The sequence below is a fragment of the Pleurodeles waltl genome, chromosome 3_1 (assembly GCF_031143425.1).
Source record: "Pleurodeles waltl isolate 20211129_DDA chromosome 3_1, aPleWal1.hap1.20221129, whole genome shotgun sequence".
Taxonomy (NCBI): Eukaryota; Metazoa; Chordata; class Amphibia; order Caudata; family Salamandridae; genus Pleurodeles; species Pleurodeles waltl.
In genome coordinates, this window is record NC_090440.1 from 411580231 (window position 1) to 411604572 (window position 24342).

At 41.8% G+C, this 24342-nt stretch overlaps 1 protein-coding gene across 2 annotated transcripts in view; it reads right to left on the reverse strand.

The window, feature by feature from the left end:
• The window catches only part of PRC1 (protein regulator of cytokinesis 1), a 317616-nt gene extending 294020 nt beyond the window's left edge, over nt 1-23596 (reverse strand). The window contains exon 1 of one of the 2 annotated variants that reach the window (XM_069222650.1): nt 23380-23596. In XM_069222650.1, the coding sequence (XP_069078751.1) occupies nt 23380-23399 (20 nt within the window). In that variant the 5' untranslated portion in view covers nt 23400-23596. The remainder of the gene's footprint in view (nt 1-23379) is intronic. The other variant, XM_069222651.1, reaches the window with a different exon arrangement.
• Nucleotides 23597-24342: the final 746 nt, after the last annotated feature.

The window sequence follows — 24342 nt, forward strand, 5'->3', positions numbered from 1 at the left end:
TGCCTCTCTCCACACCAAATCACAAATTTAGCCCACCTATTAGCGTAGATAGATTTAGTGGAGTGTCGCCTGCCCGATAAGATAACATCCACTACATCAGGCGGGAGAGAAAAGGAACTCAGGTTGCCCTGTTCAATCTCCAGGCATGAAGGTGCAGGCTCTGGAGGTGGGGGTGTAAAACCTGCCCCTGCGACTGTGAGAGGTCTGCCCTGAGAGGGAGACGGAGCGGAGGGCACAGTGAGAGTTGGAGAAGGTCCGTGTACCATACCCTTCTTGGCCAATCCGGAGCTATTAAGATGATTTGGGCCCGGTCTTGGCGTATTTTCCTCAAAACTCGAGGAATCATGGGTATAGGGGGAAACACGTAAGGCAACTTGTCGCACCAGGTCATCTGAAATGCGTCCCCCAATGCTCCTTGTCCCGGATACTGGAGGCTGCAGAATAACGGGCAGTGCAAGTTCTCAGGAGTGGCAAACAGATCTATCCGAGGAAACCCCCACATCTGGAAGATTAGACGGACCTGATCCGGATGGAGACGCCACTCGTGATCAGCCGAGAAACGGCGACAGACTGTCCGCACACACGTTCAAGACTCTGGCCAGATGATTTGCTACCAAGCAAATCTGATGGTCCTTTGCCCAGGACCAAAACCGCAGAGCTTCTCTGCAGAGAAGGTACGACCCTACTCCTCCCTGCTTGTTTATATACCACATCGCAGTAGTATTGTCCGTCAGGACCTGAACCGACTGACCGCGAAGGGATGGGAGGAAGGCCTTGAGAGCCAGACATACAGCCCGCAACTCCAACAGATTTATGTGAAACATCTGTTCTACTGGAGTCCAAAGACCTTTGATCTCCAGGTCCCCCAGATGAGCTCCCCACCCTAGAGTGGAAGCATCAGTTATAACTGTGGCCACAGGAGGAGCTTGCAAGAACAGCCTTCCTTGGGAAAGATTGTTGTCCGCAAATCCACCATTTCAAATCCGTGGCAGCATCTCTGGAGATCCTCACTGAACCTTCGAGATCTCCTTTGTGTTGAGACCACTGCTTTCGGAGGCACCACTGAAGAGCCCTCATGTGCCAGCGAGCGTGAGTGAACAGCAGTATGCAAGAAGCAAACAGACCGAGCAGGTGCAGGACCTTGAGGACTGGAATGACCGCTCCACTTCGAAACATTGGAACCAACGCCTGGATGCCCTAAACCTGCTGAGGCAGAGGAAAGGTGCGACTCAATGTTGTATCCAGAACTGCCCCTATGGAGGTGCTGAGAGGGCTCTAGGTGAGATTTGGGTACATTCACTGAAAAACCCAGGTCGAACAACAACTGAGTAGTCATCTGAAGGTGATGCAACACGAGCTCCAGAGACTTGGCTTTGATCAACCAGTCGTCCAGATAAGGAAATACTGCTATCCCCTTCCTTCTGAGCTCTGCCACAACCACCGACATCACCTTTGTGAAGACTCGAGGTGCTGAAGTAAGACCAAACGGGAGGACTGCAAACTGATAGTGCTGCGACCCCACCACAAACCGGAGATACTTCCTGTGCGACTTGAGTATTGGGATATGAAAGTAAGCATCCTGCAAGTCGACAGACACCATCCAATCTCCAACATTCAGCGCCAAAGCACCTGAGCTAGTGTCAGCATCTTGAACTTTTCCTGTTTGAGGAACCAATTCAAGACCCTCAGGTCCAGGATTGGCCTCAACCGACCATCCTTCATGGGGATCAGGAAGTATCTTGAGTAACAACCCTGACCCCTTTCCTGACCCAGGAGTCTGATATGACCTCCCACTTGTGGAGAAAGTTCAATAACCTCTCCCCTACAGGAGTGGAGTGAGAAGGAATTGGTGGAAATCTAAGGCTTCTTCCCATGCTGCACCCCTCCAGAGGAAGAGGCAGAGTGCTGCTGGGTGGCTCCTCTGGTCCGGAACCTACCCCTCCCTCTGTAAGATCTATAGGAGAGAGCAGAGGTGGGTTGATGCTGGAATTTCCCTCGAATGGAGGAGGAGGAACCAAGACCAAATCCTCGAAACCTCCTAAAAAAAAAAAAGTCTGGAGGAAGCAGAAGAGGCTTGCAAGCCTAAAGACTTGGCAGTGGCCCTACTCTCCTTGAACCTCTCTAGAGCTGAATCAGCCTTGGAGCCGTTTAGCTTATCGCCATCGAAAGGAAGATCCAAGAGGGTCGACTGCACATCAGGAGAAAATCCAGAGCTACGAAGCCAGGCTTGCCTCCTCGTAGCCACAGCAGTACCCATAGCCCTGGCAACAGAGTCAGTCGTATCTAACCCAGAATGAATAACTTGGGTTGCCGCTGCTTGAGCATCAGAAACCAGGCTCATTAATTCTTGGGGCACCTCCGTATAAGTCGACTTTATCCCGTCCATCAGGGCGTAAATGTGTCTCCCTAAAATACATGTAGCATTGGTGGATTTCAAAGCCATGCTACATGACGAGAAAGCCTTCTTCGATGACATGTCCATTTTCTTAGAGTCGCAATCTGAGGGCACAGCTGGAAAGGATCCTGGAGCAGACCGGACTGAGCATGAAGCCTGAACCACTAGGCTTTCAGGAGTTGGGTGTCTGGAGAGGAAGCCTGGGTCAGCAGGTGCAACTCGATATCTTCGAGCCACAGATCTGTTCACCGCCGAAGATGACACCAGCTTCTTCCAGATTTCCATGATCGGATCCAAAAGAGCCTCATTAAAAGGCAGGAGTGGCTCTGCAGCTGTTGAGGCAGGGTGCAAAACTTCTGTTAAGATGTTTGGCTTAGGCTCAGACACCGGCAAAGGGAGGTCCAAAAAGTCAGCCGCCTTTCTGATGACCGAATGAAATGTTGCCGCCTCCTCCGTGTACTCCCCAGGTGACGACAAGTCCCATTCTGGAGAGGTGTCCAGACATGGAGATCTTCACAAGAGTCCTCAATCTCCCCTTCCTCCAATGTCTGCCTCCGATATTCTTGTTCTTCAAGGAGGCGAAGAGCAAGCCTCCTCGAATGTAGTCTCTCCTCTATCCTTGGCGTCGACATGGCATCAGCAGATGTCGAAGCTTGACGCCGTTCCTCGGATCCATCAGACGGCGTATCTAACGGATTTCTTCAGTGCCGAACGAGGAGTAGGACGGACAGAAGACTGTTCCGGGGCCGGTGCAGGTCTACTCAGCGTCGCTGGCTGAGATGCTGACGCCACAGGCACCAAGCCCACATTTCAAAGGGAAGAAAGGGCATAAAGGGTGCCGGAGCATCCATATTGAAGGCCAAAGGGCCCGAAGGACCAGCCGGTCCACTACCTAGAGCCATCTGTTGAAAGATGGAGAACATCGCATTCAAGAATGCAAAACTATCAGCTCCAGGGGCCTGGAAAGCCGGGTACTGAGGTGCCTGGGTTGGAGGCGACATCGAAGCCGGTCCCGACGTCTGCGAAGTCGGAGATTCCAACGGCGTCTGCGGTTGGGGAGAGATGGTGGGACTAACTTCCCAAGTCTTCCGACGTCGAGTCGAAGGTGACCTCGATCGCGACCTTCCCTACTCTAACAGCGTTGAGATTCGACGACGCCGGGAGTCCCGATGACGCCGATGTGACTTCGGTGAAGACGACTTGCAGTAATGTCTTTTCTCCTTTTTCTTTGACTTCGCCAAAAAAAGCTTGGCCTCACGTTCTTTTAAGGCCTTTGGATTCATACGTTGACAAGAGTCACACCTGTCAACGTCGTGGTCGGAACTAAGACACCACAGTCAGAATGTGGGTCCGTAACCGACATTTTGCCACCGCACTCGTTGCAGGGCTTGAATCCTGACTTTCTTTGCGACACTGTAACTGTCTCAAAGCAAAAACAGCAAAAATAACTAACTACGTTGAGTAGTAACAGTAGCTCCCTCGAAGAATAACCATTGTTCGAATGGCACGGAAAAAAGGGAACTGACGTCGGCACGGACCTCTTATTGCCGGTATGATGTCAGGCGACGTCGCGTGGGCAATTGTGACTTCCTCGTCGACGTGCAGAAGCTAGGAAGAAAATTTCCATCGAATGCTAGCGCAATGGGAGTATTCAATAGGTGAGGAATCCACAAGTAGTTGTATCCATCAGAATGGGAGGGATACAAAGGCTCTCATCCTTGGGGGGCAGAAACCTGTCTGTTGGTGGCAGGCTAGTTAAAACCAGTCAGCCAGCACACAAGTAAATTGTAGGTTTTTGAGGGGGCACCACTTAGGTGCCCTCTGGGTGCATGCATTAATAAATCCATCACTGGTATCAGTGAGGGTTTATTAATACGAGATGTTTGATACCAAACATCCCTATTTTCAGTGAGGCCATCATGTAGCTGATGAACTCTTATTGACCAGTGTCCAGCATATGTACTTAAAGAGCAAGTAACTTACCTTCGGTAACGCTTTTTCTGGTGGATACATTAGCTACGCAAGGGGAGAATTCATTAGGTGAGGAATCCACAGGTAGTTGTATCCATCAGAAATGGCTTCCCTGTTCACTCATTGGGTCTACCAATCGACAGACATAGCAGGAGCACATCTGCTCTTGCAGATAAGACCTTGCATGCAATATAATGCAGACCATCTTAGGGCTGTAAGGCCTACGGTAGAAGTGACTTACATATATTGCAAGCAGTGTTGAAGGACATGGCACACAGGTTGTTGTATGTTCAACTTTAGCTGCACCAAGACATGCAGCCTGCACTGGCAGTCTGCATGTGCTCGGCGAGGGGTCCCTGAGGGTGGCACAAGATATGCTGCAGTCTTTAGGGACTCTTTGGTATCCATGTTCTAAGTACCAGGGGTACCATTTACTAGAGGCTTACAGGGGTGGCAAAGGTGTTGCTAATTGGGGAACAATGCAGTTTTAGGAAAAGAGATCTGGCACTGGGGACCTGGAAAGCAGGATCCCAGTGCTCTTTCAGTCAAAAATGCATCATTTATCAGACAAAAAGTGGGGGTGACCATGTAAAAAAAAAAGGGACTTTCCTACAACAGGTCTTAAAATAAATCTTCAATTTTGAAAAACACTGTGCTACCATCACCTTTTCCAAGAGCATTATAGATAATTCTATAAAAAGATTTTGGGAACACAAACTTCTCAAGGGTGCATAATCTATTATGTGGGATGGAGCCTTCTTAATTAAGGATATTACATACGAAGGAGAAATTAGGGGTTGAGGACAACAAAAGTTTCATCCGAGACAGAAACATGGAGGTTATTTTAATTGCTAGTATTACATGTCAGACAGGCAAGGTGTATCACATTCCCAAATAAAAAACCCAACTGCTGTATAAAGTGTGGACTGAGAAAGCATTTGGTCAAAGTACCATATTTTCAAACATTTTTGGAATAAGGTCTTCATGGCCATTAAGGAGGTGCTGGACAGGCCTAAAAAAATAAATAAATCGAAATGTTACCAGACCTACAGGTCTAGTAACTTGTATAATCTACTCAACCTAAACCTAATGCTCTTAACCCATAAACCTGTGTGATCCTAAGCAAATTATTTCAGAGTCCCCCTTTTCTTCATTAGCACGAGAGCACCTTCAAATAAGTGAATTCAGCATACATGTTACAGAAAAAAAATAAAAAACACTTATAGATGCAGCAAAAGTTTTTAGCCTGAAATTAAATAATAAGAATCTACACCACTTATAGAGTACACCTGATCCCTCACTTGCCTCTTAGTTAACATATAGCATTGTTATTAGGGCAAGGGCAGGAATGGTTTGCAGTTCATATTTAAAAACCACTCACTTTTAGTGATGTAATATGATGTGCTAAGATAAAATGCTTCTGTGTGTTAAAGAAGCAATTTTTTTATATATTCCAAGATACCGTATCATGCTCTAACATGATCTTTGAGGCACGATTTACATGCAAAACATGTTTAAGGTTCAGTGCATGCTCTTGAGACCGAGCAGGCGCTTGGCTCTCCCTGTTAATTTGTTGGCTCACCCACCTCTACAGAACAGAAGGCAGTGAGATGTAGTAAAAACACCAGCACCGCAAATGTTAGTTTGGGAGGAATGGAAAGAAAAAAAAACTCAGTTACATATGAGCTGATGGGGAACCAATAACATCCAGTGCTTAAGGCAAGAAGACAGTTGGATAGCTCTGTGTCACTGCAAATAATGTATCTTACTTTGCCTTACCCAACCCAGAGGCATCGATTCATAGTATCCACTTCAGAAGGATGAATGGCTGAGCAGACCACCAATATTCAGACTTGTGTCTTTATGATTACACACTTGTCTCTAAAGTCTGGAACCAAGTTCTTTAGTGTAGGCTGATAGCCCAGAGGTATTTTTGGCCAGTGAACGATCTCAGTGGTGCACCTGTCTTGTACATGTGCTTGGTGCTGTACCTGATTTTAGAGTGTAACTTATCTCCAGGGATGACTATAGTGAGCTATAATATTTTATGATTTAGCCTGCACTCAGCCAGGACAAACCCATCCTATTATCTCAGTGTTGTACATGTGCAAATGCTGTAACTGACTAGGGCTCAATGTTACATCTATAGTGCCCTTGTACAGCAGGCTCTTTGCCTGTCCTGCAGAACAGATCATGCGGCACTGGTTGCACTTATGGTTAAGACAATACTCATACTTGACAGTCCTTTCCCCGCACTCTCTCCAACACAAAATTGATTACAAACTATCGACTCCCCAATGGTTTCTGTGTCCCTCAACCATGGGCTAGCTTGCCTGGGTGCTTGAAAATCCAGAACCCCCTGGGCCAGTTCATGCTTTTCTAGATGACAGCATCCACTGCCAGTGACATACATAAAACAGATACACAAAGAAGCACAACAGTTTTGCTTGGTGCCATTTACTAACTATATAATTGAAATAGCGTAATTTGCAACAATCCTCAAGTTCCCAAATATTTTGTCTACTTCGGCTCCACGGCTTTCTGGTGGCCTCTGACCTTTGCCCCTCAGAGGTAACTGAAGGCCACATCCTAACCAAAGGCCAGACACCCACTGTCTTTTCAGCTGGGTTTCAAGACCAGGATAGCAGTCATAATCCATGCCATTAAAATTTGTGGTTCAGATACTGGGTTCAAGCTGCAACCCAGCTTTGATTACAATTAAAGGGCCCATGTAAAAAAAAAAAAAAACACAATCAAATATTATCTTAAAACATGGAGGAGGTAGGAGGAAAGCCAGCAGACGAACATGGCTAAAGCCTAAGGATGGAACCTCAACCAGAAATCTGCAGCCTGCCCCAGTTATTAGCTCTGGGGCCCACTCACCATCAAAAGCGGTCTCTGCATGAGCAGGTGGCACTGCCCAGCACTTAGCGATCGCTCCAGCCCCAAACATTTCCTGTCTGACCAAAGCAGAGAGGTGGATTAGCTGCAGTTATGAGGCCTAGGTCTGCTGCGGCACCCGCTTAGAGCAGATTGGCCTCAGGCCCTGGAGCTGTATTTACTGGCCACTGGAAGCAAGAAGCCTGCTGTTTGTAAATGGGACACTTTGAAATGGGAAAAATTGTAACGTAAAGTTAACTTAATCAATAATTTAACACTTTTGCACTCACTATAGTAGATTTAAATGCCTCAGTGCTTCAGTTCTTCGCCTTTGTGCCCTCAGGTCATAAATTTGACTCCAGCACTGCTCATTATCAGGCCCTATTATCTGCAGCCTGCAGACAATATAGTAAAATAAACACAGCCTTCCCTTAACTTTAAAAAGAGAAATATGACCCTGTGCTTATGTTAAAAAAAAAAATTAAAAAATGAAATCACAGGTGTGAACTACTCTGTAGGTGTCTTTGACATACCAGTAGCTCGCGATCAACTGGTTGGGGACACCTGCATTAACCTATTCCCTGAACTGGGGTAATGTCAAAGGGCGGGACCCTTTTCTGTTCTGGCAACGTTTTCCCCTTAATATTGTATACCTTAATGCCAAAATTATGAGCAAGACTAGAAAACGTGAAGATCTAACCAGTGAGTTGTGCTTTGAATTCCAAGAAAAGTCCTGCAGAACATTAGTCTTTTTAGACTGGTTCCATGTACCCTGGCTTAAGTCAGTCCCTTCTTGCGTTGCCATTAGAGTGTCTCTAAGTGCATGTTTCATCAATTTTTATACCCTTCCAGGAAGTAAAAATCTGACATAGGTAAAATGCTTTCACATTTTAAATAAATATATATATATTTTTTTTTAATATACCTGTATCAAACAAGGAGTGTCGCAGAGCGACCTGCTGGTGTCATGTCACTCTATGCCAGTCAGAGATATTGGAGCGCGTGTTGAAACTCAGCCAGCTTCAAAGACATCTGATGTATTGATTCTTTGCCATGGCTTAGTGAGATCAGGAGAAGAACTTGCCAAGAGGTACCACATTCCAAGTGCATTCCATAGCTGCTACTGAATCCTGGACAGAGGACTGCAGGCATGCAGAGGCTGGCAAAATCAGTGAGTGCATCCTTGACTGCATACACCACCTTGTAGTCACCCTAAGAGAAGCAGACTATACCACTGACCAAAAAATTCAAGTGTGAGCTGCCGTCTGATTGGCTGATTGCAACTCGGGCTCTGTAAGACTGCTCTGCAATCTTAACCAGTGGTGCTGGAAAAATTGTCAGTGTGGGCGTCCTGCCATCAATGTTACCATCACTAAAGTCCTAGAGACGAAAAATCCAAGCACCACACAAAGAACAAGCACAGCAAATGAGCCACGTCCATGCAGCTGGAGTGATACAGGTGTGGTACAAAGCTGGTGGTGCATCTGAGAGCACACTATCACAAACATATTACTAAAGTATGATATGGTAGCATACAGTAATTGACAGACAACATATTTTCCATTGAAATGGCCACAAAATTGCCGACCGACGTAGGGTTCTATTAATAAAATTATGCAGAGTACAAAGGATGTGTACAAATTATTTTTTAGTAAAATATTTATCATTTGCGCATAACGAAATAAAGTGTTTGATTTGTCTTGATTCTACTAAAATCTTTGTTTCCATAACACTCCAGAATTAAAAAAAAGGTACTTCTCTGCCTGCTTTGAAATATATGTACCACTTATTTACAAGGCATCGAAATGTGTGCTAGAAAAAAAAAACATTACTCTACAGCTTTTGTAGAGTAATGTAACTCTGTATCCCAGCACAACTATCAGACAGTTCATATACAAAATCCTCTCTCTCAGTACTTATGAAACTTTTTAGAAACACAGACCAGTTTTTCTAAAGACAAACGTTCGCAATACACCCTACAAAGCATGTGGTGGCACACTGCACATTTTCCATTGAAATGGCCACAAAATGTACACAGGTATGCAGTTTTACTTATAAATATATATAGTGTACACACACAAGGTGTAAAAATAAGGTTTCAGTTAATATTTATCATTTGTACATTCCCAAGTAAAATTATCTGATTTCATCCTATTAATATATTTGTTTACATCACACTTCAGAATTACAAAAAAAGCGTCATTTTTGTTTTTGTAACTGCTGAATGTAAACTGCTCATATACAGGTTATTTATGTTTTGCTGTGTTACAGAAAAAAATGACAACCTACAGCCTTTCAACATAACTGCAGGGTGGGAGAAGTTTGTAAACACCAACCCACTTGTAAAAAAACAAATAAACAAAAAAGTCATTTGTCAGGAGACAAAGCCTGATATTTGACCTCTGTAGCAGATGTGCAGCAAATGTGATGAAAATACAGAACATAAAAAGTATCTTAATTTATTGTTTTGACTTTCGCGACCCACCAAATATAAGCTTGCAAATCACCTCCTAAACCAGAGTTGGTGAAACCCTGCTCTAACTTTACAGTCAGAGGAAGAAAATGAAACACCAACCTCCATGATAAGATAAGCAGCAATTTGTAAGATGACAACCAGTCAATTGACCTCAGTCTTTGAACATACAGCCAATGTGACATAAATAAAACCAAAATTTAAAGCATCTTTATAGCTAATTTACTTTGAGAATGAAACAAACACCTGTATTTTGCCGCCTCGGGCTCTCACCAGAACCAGAAAATAAGCCCAAAAACGACCTCACTCTGATAAAAATTGACGTACCATTGCGTGTGGCCGAGTAGATTTTTCAAGGCCTGCTGAGGTACCTCTACCAGGTGTACTGGTACTAGGGCTGATGCGTGAATCGAACCCAAGCTAAGGACAGATGCGCCCAATCTGGCACTCAATGGGGGCAAAGAAATTGGCAACTGCAACTTGGTGGAAGAAAGATGTCCCTCCAACAAGATTAAGCTTTGGAACATTAGTTATTGGGAGATTGGAGGACAATTATTAGGGGGCAAGCACTTTAATTCTGAAGCACTCTGAAAAGAAATTATTAGATTATATTATGTCAGGAAACCTGGCACAGACACTGAGCCTCGCTACTTATGTGCAATTAATGTAATTTTCTAGCAAATTGCCCTAAAAAAAAAAAAAGTCTCCAAACTGAGGGTGATTACAACTGTTGAATGACCTGTTACAGTCAACATTAAGCACCACATGAGCTAAACAGATTATTCAAGATAGAACTCTGAAGTTCCAAGGGGAGACAGATGGGAGACTGAATGGGTTTTAGAGTGCTGAGGGTTTAACCACCAAGAAACGACTTATTATTCAGAGAAAAATTGTATGGGCTACTTTCATACAACTTATTTTCTTATATTCACTGTGAACATAAATAAAAAGGTAAAAATCCTGGGCTTGCAGTATGCTTCTTTCACCGGCAACGACAGTCTGTTGATACAGTTAGTATGCAGCACTTGCTGTTGCCCCCCTCCAAAATAAATAAATAAAATTAAAATAACACCACATACACACACTACAACAAACAGTGCTAAAGAGTCCCAGTGGGGAGAAGCGGAGGGAGGGAGGCACAGGAGGGCTCAGGGAAAATCAACAGCACCACACTAGTAATCATATCAAGAAGGCAGAAACCTTGATAACATTGAGAGGGCACTCCCAACAGCAGAGAACAGCAGCTGGAATCCTGACTGCTTTAGTGCCAGTCACCAATGCCAAACTTAAGTACAGCAAAATTCGAAGAGCCACAAAATGTTGTGGTGCCCGACTCTAATCGCAAGTGGCACTTAAAAAACGAAGGAGGCTTATCCCAACAATCAATTGAAGGACTTCAGCCTTTGCACACTATTTTGACATAAATGATGAAAGATTTTTGGTTGCATCATGCTGAAGAGTGTAGAATAGAATTTTTCTACATATTACAAATGTCATCTCATACTTACCTTTAAGGGAAGCACCGTAAAAAGTGACTTAACATCTCACAGAAAACAGTTCACATGGAACTGGGAAACTACATGAAATTGTGTAACTACAAGATACTGGCTTGAGGCATACTTTCATGTTTGATTATCACATTTTTAAAACAGTTGTGTCAAAATGTCAACATTATAAGGGATTTTTTTTTTTTTTTTTTAATAGAACGTCTCCATATGATTAGGTGTTATTTGTGACACCTTCCTCATTTTCTAGCCAAAAGAACTTTGATTTGTGACTTGTAATTTGACTTCTACTGTTAAAAGTATAGGCTTAAATTTCGCCATGTAAAACTAGTTAGCTCAATACTAAATAGAAATATCCCAATATGTTGTGCATTCCCACTGAGGAAAAATAAATAAACAAAATCGCCAAAGCTTTTTAACCCCCTAAGTGCGTGCCGACGCCCACACTACCTCCCTTGTACGGGTCACGACCAGTGGCCGACACCAGGGAGGGGGTTAACAATCCTCCGGTTAAATGCAGCAGAGGATTTTTGTTATTCCCCGTTGGAGACGCGGAACAACTTACGCGTCTCCATCCCGCCCCTTTGTGACATCAGCGCGCCGCAAGGCAAGGTGCCTTTTCTGAAGGAAGTCAACATCCAAAAATGGATGGATGTAGTCGACTGGCAAAAAGTTAGCTGTATCGACTTTACATCCAGCGTCACCAGTAAAAGGTGGAATTTGGGGTGGAACTAAACAGGGGGGCTGCCAAGAGAGCACTCTCTCTGTGCTTGCGGCCGCAAGCACGTGCTCTCTGGGTTCGGCTAACCCAATGTTGTCCCGCTGCACAGAATGTGCTTGCGAAGGGACAGCATGGCTGTAATTCACATGCTAGTATGGGCACTCCGGAATTCAGAGATGTGCAAATAACCACTGCTCCTCAACACCTTATCTTGAGCCCATTTTGGAAATACAAAGGTTTTCTTGATACCTACTTTTCACTCTTTATATTTCACCAAATGAATTGCAGTATACCCAGTATAGAATGAAAACCCACTGCAGGGTGCAGCTCATTTATTGGCTCTGGGTACCTAGGGTTTTTGATGAACCTACAAGCCCTATATATCCCCGCAACCAGAAGAGTCCAGCAGACATAACGGTATATTGCTTTAAAAAATCTGACATCGCAGGAAAAAGTTACAGAGTAAAACAAAGAAAAATGGCTGGTTGTAGGTCAATTTCAATATTTTTTTATATTTCAGCTGTTATTTTCTGTAGGAAAACCTTGTAGGATCTATACAAATGAACCTTTGCTGAATTCAGAATTTTGTTTATTTTTCAAAAATAGTTAGCTTTCCGGGAACCAGCATTGGTTTTCCTGAAAGCTGGGAAGCTGGTGATTTTAGCACCGCAAACTCTTTGTTGGTGCCATTTTCAGGGGAAAAACCACGAGCCTTCTTCTGCAGCCCTTTTTTCCAATTTTTTTTTTTTTTTTTAAACTGAATCTTTGCTCTATTTTGGCTAATTTCTTGGTCTCCTCCAGGGGAAACCACAAACTCTGGGTACCTTTAGAATCCCTAGGATGTTGGAAAAAAAGGACGCAAATTTGGCATGGATAGCTTATGTGGACAAAAAGTTATGAAGGCCTAAGCGCGAACTACCACAAATAGATTAAAAAAAAAAAAGGGCTCAGCACTAGGGGTCGGGGGTGGGCCAGCAGCTAAGAGGTTAATGCATAGTGCACTCGCCAATAAATAACACAAAATCAATCACTCCCCCTCAGGGGCATCACTCAGTGCTATCATGTTCCAAGTCAGCATGCTGATGTAGAAAAATAAATAATGCCATCCCCACATAATGACAATTACACAACGTGACTATTTGAAAATGGGTGGCTATATTGTGTTGGCTATTTGAGTACTCCATGAATGCACACAAATAGAAGCTGTATGCCTATTTCATACAAAAGCAAAACAAATTAGCTCTGGAGTTTAAGGTTTTAAACATAAAAGCGTCTCAGTCTCCAATGGTTTTCATTCCCATCTCAAAATAATATGGCTTTTTTCCAGGGTCAATGGGCATGCGAGGCCAAATGCACTGGTAGCCCTATAAAGTATCACATATAAGAGGTTACAGTAAAGAAAATTGTGAACTTTGACAGCGCCCCAGAATGTAAATTGTTAGTTGCACTTTTCTGAACTTTTTCAAGCTCGGCCGTAGCATGCATGATTTCTTAAGATCTGCCAATGGCTAGCTGGGAACTGCCAGAGAGTATTTTGATCTTGTTGCTAGGCTGGATCTCATTGGTTAGGTATCATTGGCATCATGGAATACCAATACCGTAATTTACCTGAAGAAGCTCTAAGTAAGGATGCCTCTCTGCTCAATACCATAAATCAGCAGTCCCCAACCTGTAGTTCATGGACCCCCTGGCGTCCATGCCACATTCCCAGGGGGTTCGCAGGTCTGGGCCGGCAGAAAGACACTTCTCCAGCTGGGGCCTCTCACTGCATGTTTTTATATTAATTACTTCATTTGTGCAGTAGTTTTGAAAGCATGGCAAAGTTCCATGTACATCCAACAGCTTTTGGGGGAGGGGGTGAGGGGGGGTTCAAGGTAATTGCGATGATTAATGTACCTCCTGGAGAAAGATGACTTTTGTCTAGTGGCAGTTTCAACTCATCTCAGGTCACGTAGATGGTTAATATCCTTACTGCAAAGAACGTATATCATGCAAACAACAGTATTTTTTGTGCATAGCCCAGTGGCTTACTGCTTTTGTCACAGAGATTGTTTTGCTACTGTGAAGTTCAGAAGTTACAATTGTAGCCTAGCAGAGTGAGCTATGAACTGCCATCAAAGAACTGCAGGCAAACTGCATGGCACAAATTAGGTTATGCTTTTTTCCCCCATACCTTCGATTATCCTTATGCTGCTAACAAAACAAAAAAAAAATTTAAAAAACGTTTGTTTGCACAGAAATATATTCTTATTATGAATGTCAATGCTACCCTTGGTGTTATGTTCTGAATCCTGAGTTTGTGCTTCTCCAGACCAAGCACTCTTAGAAAATGTCTACCGGTATGGATGACATGTGAATCCTACACCTTGTAGGCCCTTGTAAAGTGCTCCAACACCCTACATTGGTATGAGAGGTGCTATAAAACAAATGAATTACATGTGACAGAGAATCTATGGAGAGATGAGAGGCCCTTATGGTTTTCTTCCTTTCCCCACCACATATTTATGTGATAACGCTTTCTCAGAACTTATGCACCTAAAAAATAAAAACAAAAAAGGTTGGGAAATGTAGAATCTGACCTGAGGATTCAGCTTTCCTAAATAAAAACCAAACCTTGAAAAGTTAGTCGTCGAGCTGCAGCGCCAACCTTCCCATTAAAATTTTTCAACTTTGCATATTTGTTCTCAGTATAAAATAATGATATCCTTAGTAATTCGAGTATTTGGTGGGTACTTGTTTGAGAATTACTGTTTTAATGTTTGAAATGTAAATCGTTCAAATTGCTTGGGGTCCCCGGTTTCCAGTACTAATTCAGTGGAGGTAAGAGGGTGGCTCAGGTCCTCAAGAGTCAAAAGGTTCTGAAACACTGTAATACATGGTCGAGAGCTCTGCTGCAGCATGATCATCTGAATGAGACGGCAGTCAAACTGAAGTAAGAGTGCAGCAAGGCAGTATACCTTTTTTTGACTGATTATTTTGTGCCGTACACCCTTACTAGTGTATCTTCACTGCTGTCCACACAAGTAACAGAATCTGTGGCTGCTATGGGCACTTTACTTCTTTTCTTCCCATCTAATACTCTGGTGCACTGCGATCAGCAAGGCAATTAACTTGATACCTGGGCCCATAGTTTTGCTCAGATGGCAAAACGCAGGATCCTGTTTTATTTTCTAAACCATGGAGCTTACAACTAGGACTGGGCCCCTTGTTTCAAGTCACAGTAGAAACTTAATGACTCCATGACTAACCTGCCAAGGGTCAGACACATCACATGCTGTCATTAAAGCACTGAACTATGCAGGTTTCGTACAGTACACAACATAATGTTCATGTTAAGATTACATAGGTATACATGTCTTATCGTTCTGTGTTGGAATAAGAATGTGGAAGGTAACATTGAAACGAACAAGAAACTGAGCTCAAAGGGTAGCAGTAGGTTGTGCTTTACCTCGGTCCATCAATGGGCTTTTGTGGACATTAAAATTAATTTTATAACATTTACGCCAGATTTTGATTATTTTATCTCAAGAATTGAAAACAAGCAATTTCTGAGGGTTCAAGTAGGGTTACTTCAGACAGTCTAGAAATTTGTGAGGTTTCTGTCACACTGATTCGAGTCTATAATTCTATGCTTTTTACTTATCAGAGGAAACACTCACTTAAGGTACTATAAATTTAAAATATCATCCTCCTTGAATTTATTATTTCATGGTTACTCTGCACGCATCATTTGAAGACCAGCCATGCAAGGGAACAACGGTGTGAAAGAGGATCCGAGCTTTGACGTCTGTATGTTATTTTGAGGCCTATCTCCCAATTAAAGTTCACACCTTTTTAATAGATGAGAGTTAAATGGTTTATTGGTCATTGAAATGAACGTACAATAGGCTGTGGCAGCCATTTTTGGTAAGTCTTTATGGGAGACATTAAATGTTGCAGGAACACTTCACTTCTGTCATTGTTGCATGCACAGTGTGTTTCATCAGTGATGCCCACACATCATCATAATACTAGATTTCTTTCGTCATTTTAAGTGCATGCAGGTTCCTCAGTGATGCGCAAACTTGATAACAATTTTACCTAAGAGTACACTGGAATGTTAAATCAGTGATTTGCACACTATCTGCGTGAAAGATATAATCCAGCTGAGAAGTTAAGTGCACATTAGGCCATGAGGTCACTGATGCGCACACTATTCAAATGAGAATGATTGTTTAAATTAAGGAGTTATTGAATTGTGAATGCTGTCTTAAGCATAATACATACTGATTTGGGTCTAGTACAAACAAGAACAGTTCAGAAAGTATTTTACTGTATTTAAGATGATATAGAGCACACGTACGGTCATGGCTAATGCTCAAATGTTTAATCAACCTATTATATTTTAGCAAATGCCTTGTAAACTTGCCCTCATAAGGAAAACAATTGTTTAAGACATCTGAGCCCCATTTAGCTGGCATAGGTGGTAAGGCATTCTCAGAAGAAAGAAAAATGATGTTTCTATTTAGTTTGAGGGAATGCTGCTATTGACATTTTTGATAATTTGCAACAAGTTCCAGCACCACAGGCTGATGATGCTCAATGGGACGTAATTAAAAGAGGCAGTATATAGGCTTGAAAAGCAGTTTACTGAGGAACCAAATGTAATGATTGAATGTCAGTTTTTTAAAAGAGAAAATAATATGGGGAAGAATCTGTTGAACTCATTTAAGGGCTCAAGCAGCAAATTGTGAGTTTAGTCATAATGTACAGGAGTGTGGAATTTTATAAAATATCTACCATGGGACAGGTTGCTTCATAAATCTATTTGTCCTGTAAAAATAAATCTACTTGTCCCGTTAATACCAAGTAGTGATGCAACAAAGTATGGCAGTAATCTCATTATATATGAACTCGGATAATAGCCTCTCTGATTATGACAGGGCTCATACTATTGTAGGGTTTGAATACTAGCAATTCCCTTATTTTGCACCTTTCAGCAGCTCAACATACTGGGGCTGGAGATAGGGGTAAGCAATAATTCCAGGATCGGATTGCCCTTTTGCATCTGTATAAACCTACCAAAATGCATGTTTTACGGGTTTTCACCAACTCTTCCCTAATCTTTTCCCATACTGAGAACAACTGGTAATTTATTCTTGACAAGGGCAGAAGTAGAAGTTCGACCAGGGTTGGGATAAAGTGATTGGAGGGAAAGTGAACCTGTAAACGCTCAAGTGATTTTTGCATAAGCGAATCTACACGTGTATTTGTTCATGATAAAATGTAGTTCACAAATATTTTCTAGGACTACGATATCCTAGCCTATGTCTGTAAATTCTTGCAAACTCATGAAAGTCGTAAATCCGCATTAATACAAGGACATTTACCATGGGTGCACTTTTGTGATTTTAAGAATTGGACACCTTATTGTTATCCAAGACCTTCCCAAATATTATTTGGCCGATATTTGTTATGATGGTGATTGCTCGGAAACTCCCACAACAATGATGTTTAACAAAAACCCTGTCAAAACAAGACATGCATTGACAGAACCAAAAGGCTGACCACCAATGTCAGACCTATTGGCTTTGCCAATGCTTGTTTATGTTTACACATTGGTTACACTGATTTTTCCATTAAGAATATTTTTGGGAAATACTAGCATACATCAACATATTTACTAAATGATGCTTTAAAGAAATGGTACCTAAAATTTCACAGTACTTTCCAAAAACGTTTAGTCCTAGTTGCACTCTTAAAGAGCATTTTATTTCAAAAGCAAAGAATAACTCTTGTTTTTAAGCTTATGCAACTATTTGCATCTACCCAGAGAGCATTCTGGAAGCATTATATGTAGCATCTGATCGTTATCTTTACAAACATGTCTACACGTGTTTATGATGGAACCCCTATCCATAGTGAAGTCTGAGCTTACAACATTTTAAATCACACTAATAATAAAGGCTTGGCATTAATGAGCCATAAATACAAGTTTTAACGGTATTAACATATGTACACAAATATTACCTTCATTGCAGACACTGCCCTTCCCTGATCCATATTGTGGTACTGTAAACTTGCAGCCCAAGGGTTGGTGATACAGGGGTTGGGCCTACTGGTCCCAAGGACAAAATAAACATGATAACGTGTTGTCTTGACCCCAAACAATGTGTCCTTGGAGTCGGGTATAGGACTTCCACACCCCTGAATGTAGATATGTACATATGAGACCAGTTTGTGTTTAACTGTGAATCTAAGAAAATTCAAGAACGATTATTAATTTGTCGTAATACAAAGCTTTCAGGTGTTGGGCATTGCCAAAAGCATTGAAAGGTCAACATTGTCATCTAAAGATTTGGCAGTAGATAGGTTAACACTAATGTACAAGTTTGTGTGATTCAAATGAAAACATAACCTCAAAGACGTGGTGGGAATAGACAGCATCTCAGTAGTTTTAAGTGTGGTTCTAAATCACATCTCAGTAACAATCGGGATATTCAGTGATTAATAAAAATAAAAAAAAGTAAATCAGCGCAATAAAATAGGACATTTTCAAAGTGTCTGCAGAAGTACAAAACCAAACAATTGTGCTAGTGTTAACACAAATGAAGGTGTGGGTAAAACTCTTGATACTTTAGTACTTATATTATAGGATTCTGAATTTAACGTGTGCCATAAATTCGGTTTTAAAGAACCACTAGGTTTGGTAAATGTTGGAAATGCAGTTATTGACATAATGGCTGATTTGGGTCCCTCGATTACTATCATGTCTGATGTTACTTTCAAAGACAAATGGAAAAATGTCCAATTGTAGAAGACACATCAATCCCAAATTATGACTGAAATGTTGGGATATTTTGAGGATAATCTAACATTTCAAGCTCAGGTCATATATACCAAGATATATGTGGCTATTAATGGTAAGGATATAGTTGGATGGTACGACTTGGACAAGCGGGGTGTGATGTTATGACCTGGGCCTGATTGTCCAAATGTTTTGAGACACATACCATTGAATCATGTTGATGTTCATCAAACCTATGTTGAAAAGGTGATTGAGAAGCATGGTGCTGTATTTACTGATAAGGTGTGTCAAGTGAAAGGACACATACATAGAATAAAGCTTAGGAAAGGGGCTGCTCCTGTTCAACACAAAGTTATTTTGGTTCCACAAAGTGTTCGCCCCCAACAGCTCAAACAACACTTTGATGAGTTATGTGACGAGGGTGTTATTGAACTGACAGATAGTTCAGAGTGGATATCTGCTGTGGTCATAGCTTTAAAGAGCAATGGAGATTTGCAATTTGAGATTATTAAAACAAGAATTTTGCGGTAGACTGTCACCAAACCAAGGATACAGGAGTTGGTAGGGGCTGTTAATTAAGCCAAATATTTTATGGCTCTGGATCTCAAAACAGCGTATTAGCAGGTTGTTCTGAAGAAAGGATCTACAGACCTGACCGCATTAGGTACTTCATTCGGAATCTGTAGATATTTAAGGTTACCATTTGGGCTGGCCTCAGCGGCCAGAGCATTTACAAAATTAATAGATACATTGTTCCAAGGTTTGAGCAGGGTGCAAGACTTTCAAAATGATATTTTGATTTTTGCCAAGGCACGTGAAGATCATGATAAGTTAATGGACCATGCTTTACATATTCTTGAGACTAGAGGAACGACTTAGTAAACGTGAATGCAAATATCTGGCGAAGAAAATTGATTATTTGGGACCTAGGATTACTAGTGAAGGCATTTTTCCTAAAACCAATTTTTTGGATGCCATTGCAAACATAATTAAACCATACAACAAAGATTCTTTGAGATCTTTTTTGGGTTTAGAAGAATATTACGCAAGATTCATACAAGGTTGTGCTATTTTCACAGAGCCTTTATGTAAAGGGTGAACAATTTGTTTGGGCGGAACACCACAATTCCGCATTTGAAAATATTAGACCGTGGATAATTCAGGCATCTGCACTTACAAACATTTGACCCTAATGGGTAAATCCTTTAACTGTAGATGCCAGCTCAATGGGTTTGGGTGCAATGTTTAGCCAGTAAATGGTAAAGAAAGAACGGTCTCTGATTTCCAGAGCACTGAGGGGGGTAGAGTTACGCTACAACACTATTGAGAGAGGCTTTGGCTTGCATTTGAGCAGTGGAAAAAATTTAAAACATTTTTGTGGGGGTAAACAATTAGTTCTTTTGACTGACCACAAACCCTTGGTTTACATGATGGATGGTATCAGGTCTGGAAAAGCTTTAAGATTAGACTGATTTCTAGCTTGCAAGTGTTTAATTATGAAATACAACAGATAGTTACAGGCAAAAATGTAATAACTGACTAGTTTATCTAGACTGTCACGAAACAATGCAGAGTGAAATGGTTTTGGATCATGAATGTGTTAGTGCAATTGTAGATGGAGGGAGTGTACTATATCTAAATTAGAATGGTTGAAGATTTGTTAAGAAGACAGGTAATTTTTACTTGTTAAACAGGATCTTGAGAAGGGACGGCCTCCTAGTAGAAACTTGGAACCAGGTTTGCAAAGTTTTGCTCAGGTAGTGAGTAAACCGAGTGTAGAAAATGGTATGCTGTTAAGACTTGATTAATACAAAGAAAATGCTCAAACATTATTGGTGGCCTGGAATGGATTCGGCTGTTGAAAGATTCACCAATGCCTGCACAGTGTGTGAGAATTCACGTAAACATTACAGGGTAACTTGCGAACCCTCAAATGAGCTGGAAATACCAGGTAAGGCATGGGATGAAGTTTCCATTGATTTGTACGATCCATATAATATACTGTAACAAAGCAAGAGATTCTTGATTGCACTTATTAATTTATTTTTGGATCTATCGTTCCTTTCCGAGTAGTCACACTACAGATGAAGTATCTGAATTTTTAGATCAAATGTTTCAAATTGACAGCTTAACCAAAATTGTAATGTCTGACAACGGGGTGCAATTTGTTTCATCAAGAATGTCACATTTTCTAGAAATGTGTGGTGTCAATGCTGAGGGAGGGTCATTATACTGTCCCAAAGCCAGTGGTTAGGTTGAAAGTGCTAATAGATTTCTGAAGGAAGGGATCCAAGCTGCTATAGCTAATAAGTAAAATGTCCCAAAGTTCCTAAAATAAAGAGCTCTGGTGTTATCACACCACAATCAGCTACAGGAGATCCTAGGTATTATTTGATGAGAGGAAGAGGAAAAAATGTATATTTTTAACTTCTGTAGTGTGCAAGCCTACCACTTTGAAAGCTGCCTGATAAAATTGTAAAATGGGTCAGGAATAACTGGAGATTCAAGAAAATCAGTTGTAAAGCATATCATGATATAGTGAACAGAGCTAAATCTAAAATTGTTAGAAAAGGAGATTGGGTGCTTAGTTCCAGACCAGGTTTGGATCATAAAGGAGTGTCTAAATTTACTAAACCTGTTCAAGTTTTTAAAGTTTTAGGAAGTGCGTTGTTACGTCACAAGAAAGGTTGGTGGAATGAGAGCTCCATTGTTGTTCTGGAACCAGGCCAATAAAAAAATATTTAATGAACATTGAAAATTTGATAAAAAAATGATTAATCTCATTTCAGTGAATTGTTAATGTCAATATCTTCTAAAAGTAATAAAAACAGTACTTTAAAACCACAATTTGTCTACTAGCATATGTCCTCATAATATGGTTATGTATTAAATTGTGCATAAAGAAACATTTTGTTCAATCACATTGTGCTGAGTTGGCGCTATCACATGAAGATGATTCCACTCTTGTTACAAGTGAAAGTGAGGTACAACGCCATTCAAAAAGAAATGTCAAGTTGCCAGAGAGGCTGAACAACTATATTTTGAAGTGATGGGCAACTAATGTTTTGAATAGAAATGTAATGTTTTGCATAGGCTTTTAAAGTTTTAAGGATTAGCTAAGTTTTAGCTATTAGTGCTTCATTTTAATGTTGCTATTTCCCCTACAGTTATCTTAATAAAAAAAAAGAGAGAGAGAGAAGACGTGTTGTATAATAGAGAACATGTTAGAATGTAATTATATACCTCTTATTGTTCTGTGTGGAGTTAGAATGTGGAATGTTAGCAACACTGAAGCATACGAGAAACTGAGCTAATATGGTAAGTGAAGGTAAAGCTTTACCTCTGTCCCCCAGTGGTTTTTTTTGGATATTAAAATAAGTGTTATGTTGTAATATTAACGCCGCATTTTGTTCAACTTTATCTCTACAGCAGGCGACATTAAAGGACTGAAGAGTGTAATACATTAAAACTCCAGCAGTATCCCTTTTAAAATGATTTGAAACAGTCAGGACTACGTGTATGATTCCTATGTGGACATCGTTCAATGTCTGCAGATCTCATTTTAGAAGAACTACGTGCTTATTGTTGCTATGAAATTTGCATATCTTTGGGGTTAGGAGTGACACCTACTGGTATTGCTGTCTTTTAATCTAATAGCAATTAGCAAATTTGGATTGGGTAAGGCACTGTTAATCAGCTAAAGCAAAACTGCATGCCCCACAGTGCAAAGAGATGCCAAAGAGTCAGGACTGACTGCTATTAAACACAAAAGATGTCCCAGGATCAAAAAAGTAAGGTGAATTACTTTTACTAACAGAACGTTTTTAAAAGCAGCTTTCATGGCCAGCAGCATGGTTTCAAAATATTCATATTTTGTGCTTTTACACAGGACTAGTGTTTATATTTCGCATGTCAATATTGAGCACTATGTAAGCGTGCATTGCCTCACAGCACACACAGCCTCTCCCCCTCTCAAAGCTAAACCACACAATCAAAACTAGCATTGAACACGGAGCTTTGTCCAATCTTGGGTCTCCCTTGTGTTGTGTGGGACACCTCATGGACTGGCGCAGCTCAAACATCGACCTGGGAAACTTCGCGGAGTTACATGGTACTAATATAAGACTCCCTAAAACATGGAAGTATCACACATAAGCAAACTTGGTAGTCACGTACCTCAACATATTACAATCAAGATACAAGAATGAAGAGTCTATTGAATATACAAGGCTTAAAAAAGGGCATAGAAAGATAGACCATGCTTCAGCGGGAGGGCTTGAACAGATCAGAAAAGCTGGGCGTGTCAGGCAATCTTCCCTACGCTCCCACCAGGGAGGAGTGTGGTCTGATGATTAAGGTGACCCAATCGTCATAAATGACTCCATGTCACCGAAACACAAGTTTCCACTTCTGGGTTTCAATTTGAAAAAGGTGGGCTCTGTGAGTTGTGGTCTTAGTTCATTGTATTGGTCAGTGGGACCTACACACCGGACGATGAAATGTTAGAACCTGGGAATAGAAAAGCGATGTACCAGAGACAAAGAACCATCTAATCACCCTAACGTTGACTAATATTGGGAAACACCTGCCACCGACTTTGCACGCCGCCAACTCCTCGCTGATAACGTCACCTGCAGTCTCCCTTACCTCCGTCTCATCGCAGCCATCCGTGCTCTCCCCTCCCCACGTACAAAGCGACCGCCGAAGCAGTTTCTTTTCGTCTTTCAAGTTTCTCCAAATCAGCCAGAAAATAGCAGCGATCCGCATTTACATTCGCGATGCGCCGCAAACACGACGGTTTCGCTGGGCAGTCCACAGCTGCGATTTCAAATTGAACGGCAACTAAGCAGGTACACCAATGGTTGAACGGCTTGACATCATACGTTTCGAACGTACAAACCTCACGCCCAAATTTCAGCCACTACGCTTGCGTGGTGGCTGTTTCACCATTTCAAGCGGCCATGTTAAGGTCAGGTAAACGTCACGGCGGATAGAGATAGGGTTTTCTTTGGTTTTGACAAGCGCTCAAATGTTTTAATGCGGAACTCTTTTTGGTTCGCTTAGCTTTAAAGTGTGGCGTCTCCGTTGATCTTTTGCCGCTTTTGTAAAAGTGGCGTATGCCTAGCATTTTTACTTATTTTGACTGTTTCAAATAGAAGAGCATTTGAGTCGCGTTATTACGTCCCATGGGTAGGCATTTGCACTCCGCATATTTCGATTGATGATATGCTTGGGTAGTGATGGTTATGTTTACACGTTTAGGGTACAAATGACTTTGGAGCTTGCAGGGGCGGCTCCTCCGATATGGGGGAGGAGCCTCGGTCCCCGCCAGCAGCAAAACCTTTCCAAGAAAATTATATTAAACTATTTTTATTATCGTTTTCTTATAAAAAAAGGGCGGGACACGTTCTGTGAAGAGCAAGGAGGAGGAGTGCACAGTCCCCACCCCACCCACTGTGCACATGTATGTTTGGCCACGGTCTTGGGCCTGCCAAACATACATGCGCCCTAGGCTCTCTGTTGCTGGGTTGACGACTGCAGGCATAGACTTTCACTATACCTTGGACTGCCCTGCGCTGGGTGGTCCATCCAATCCGAAACACTGCTTTT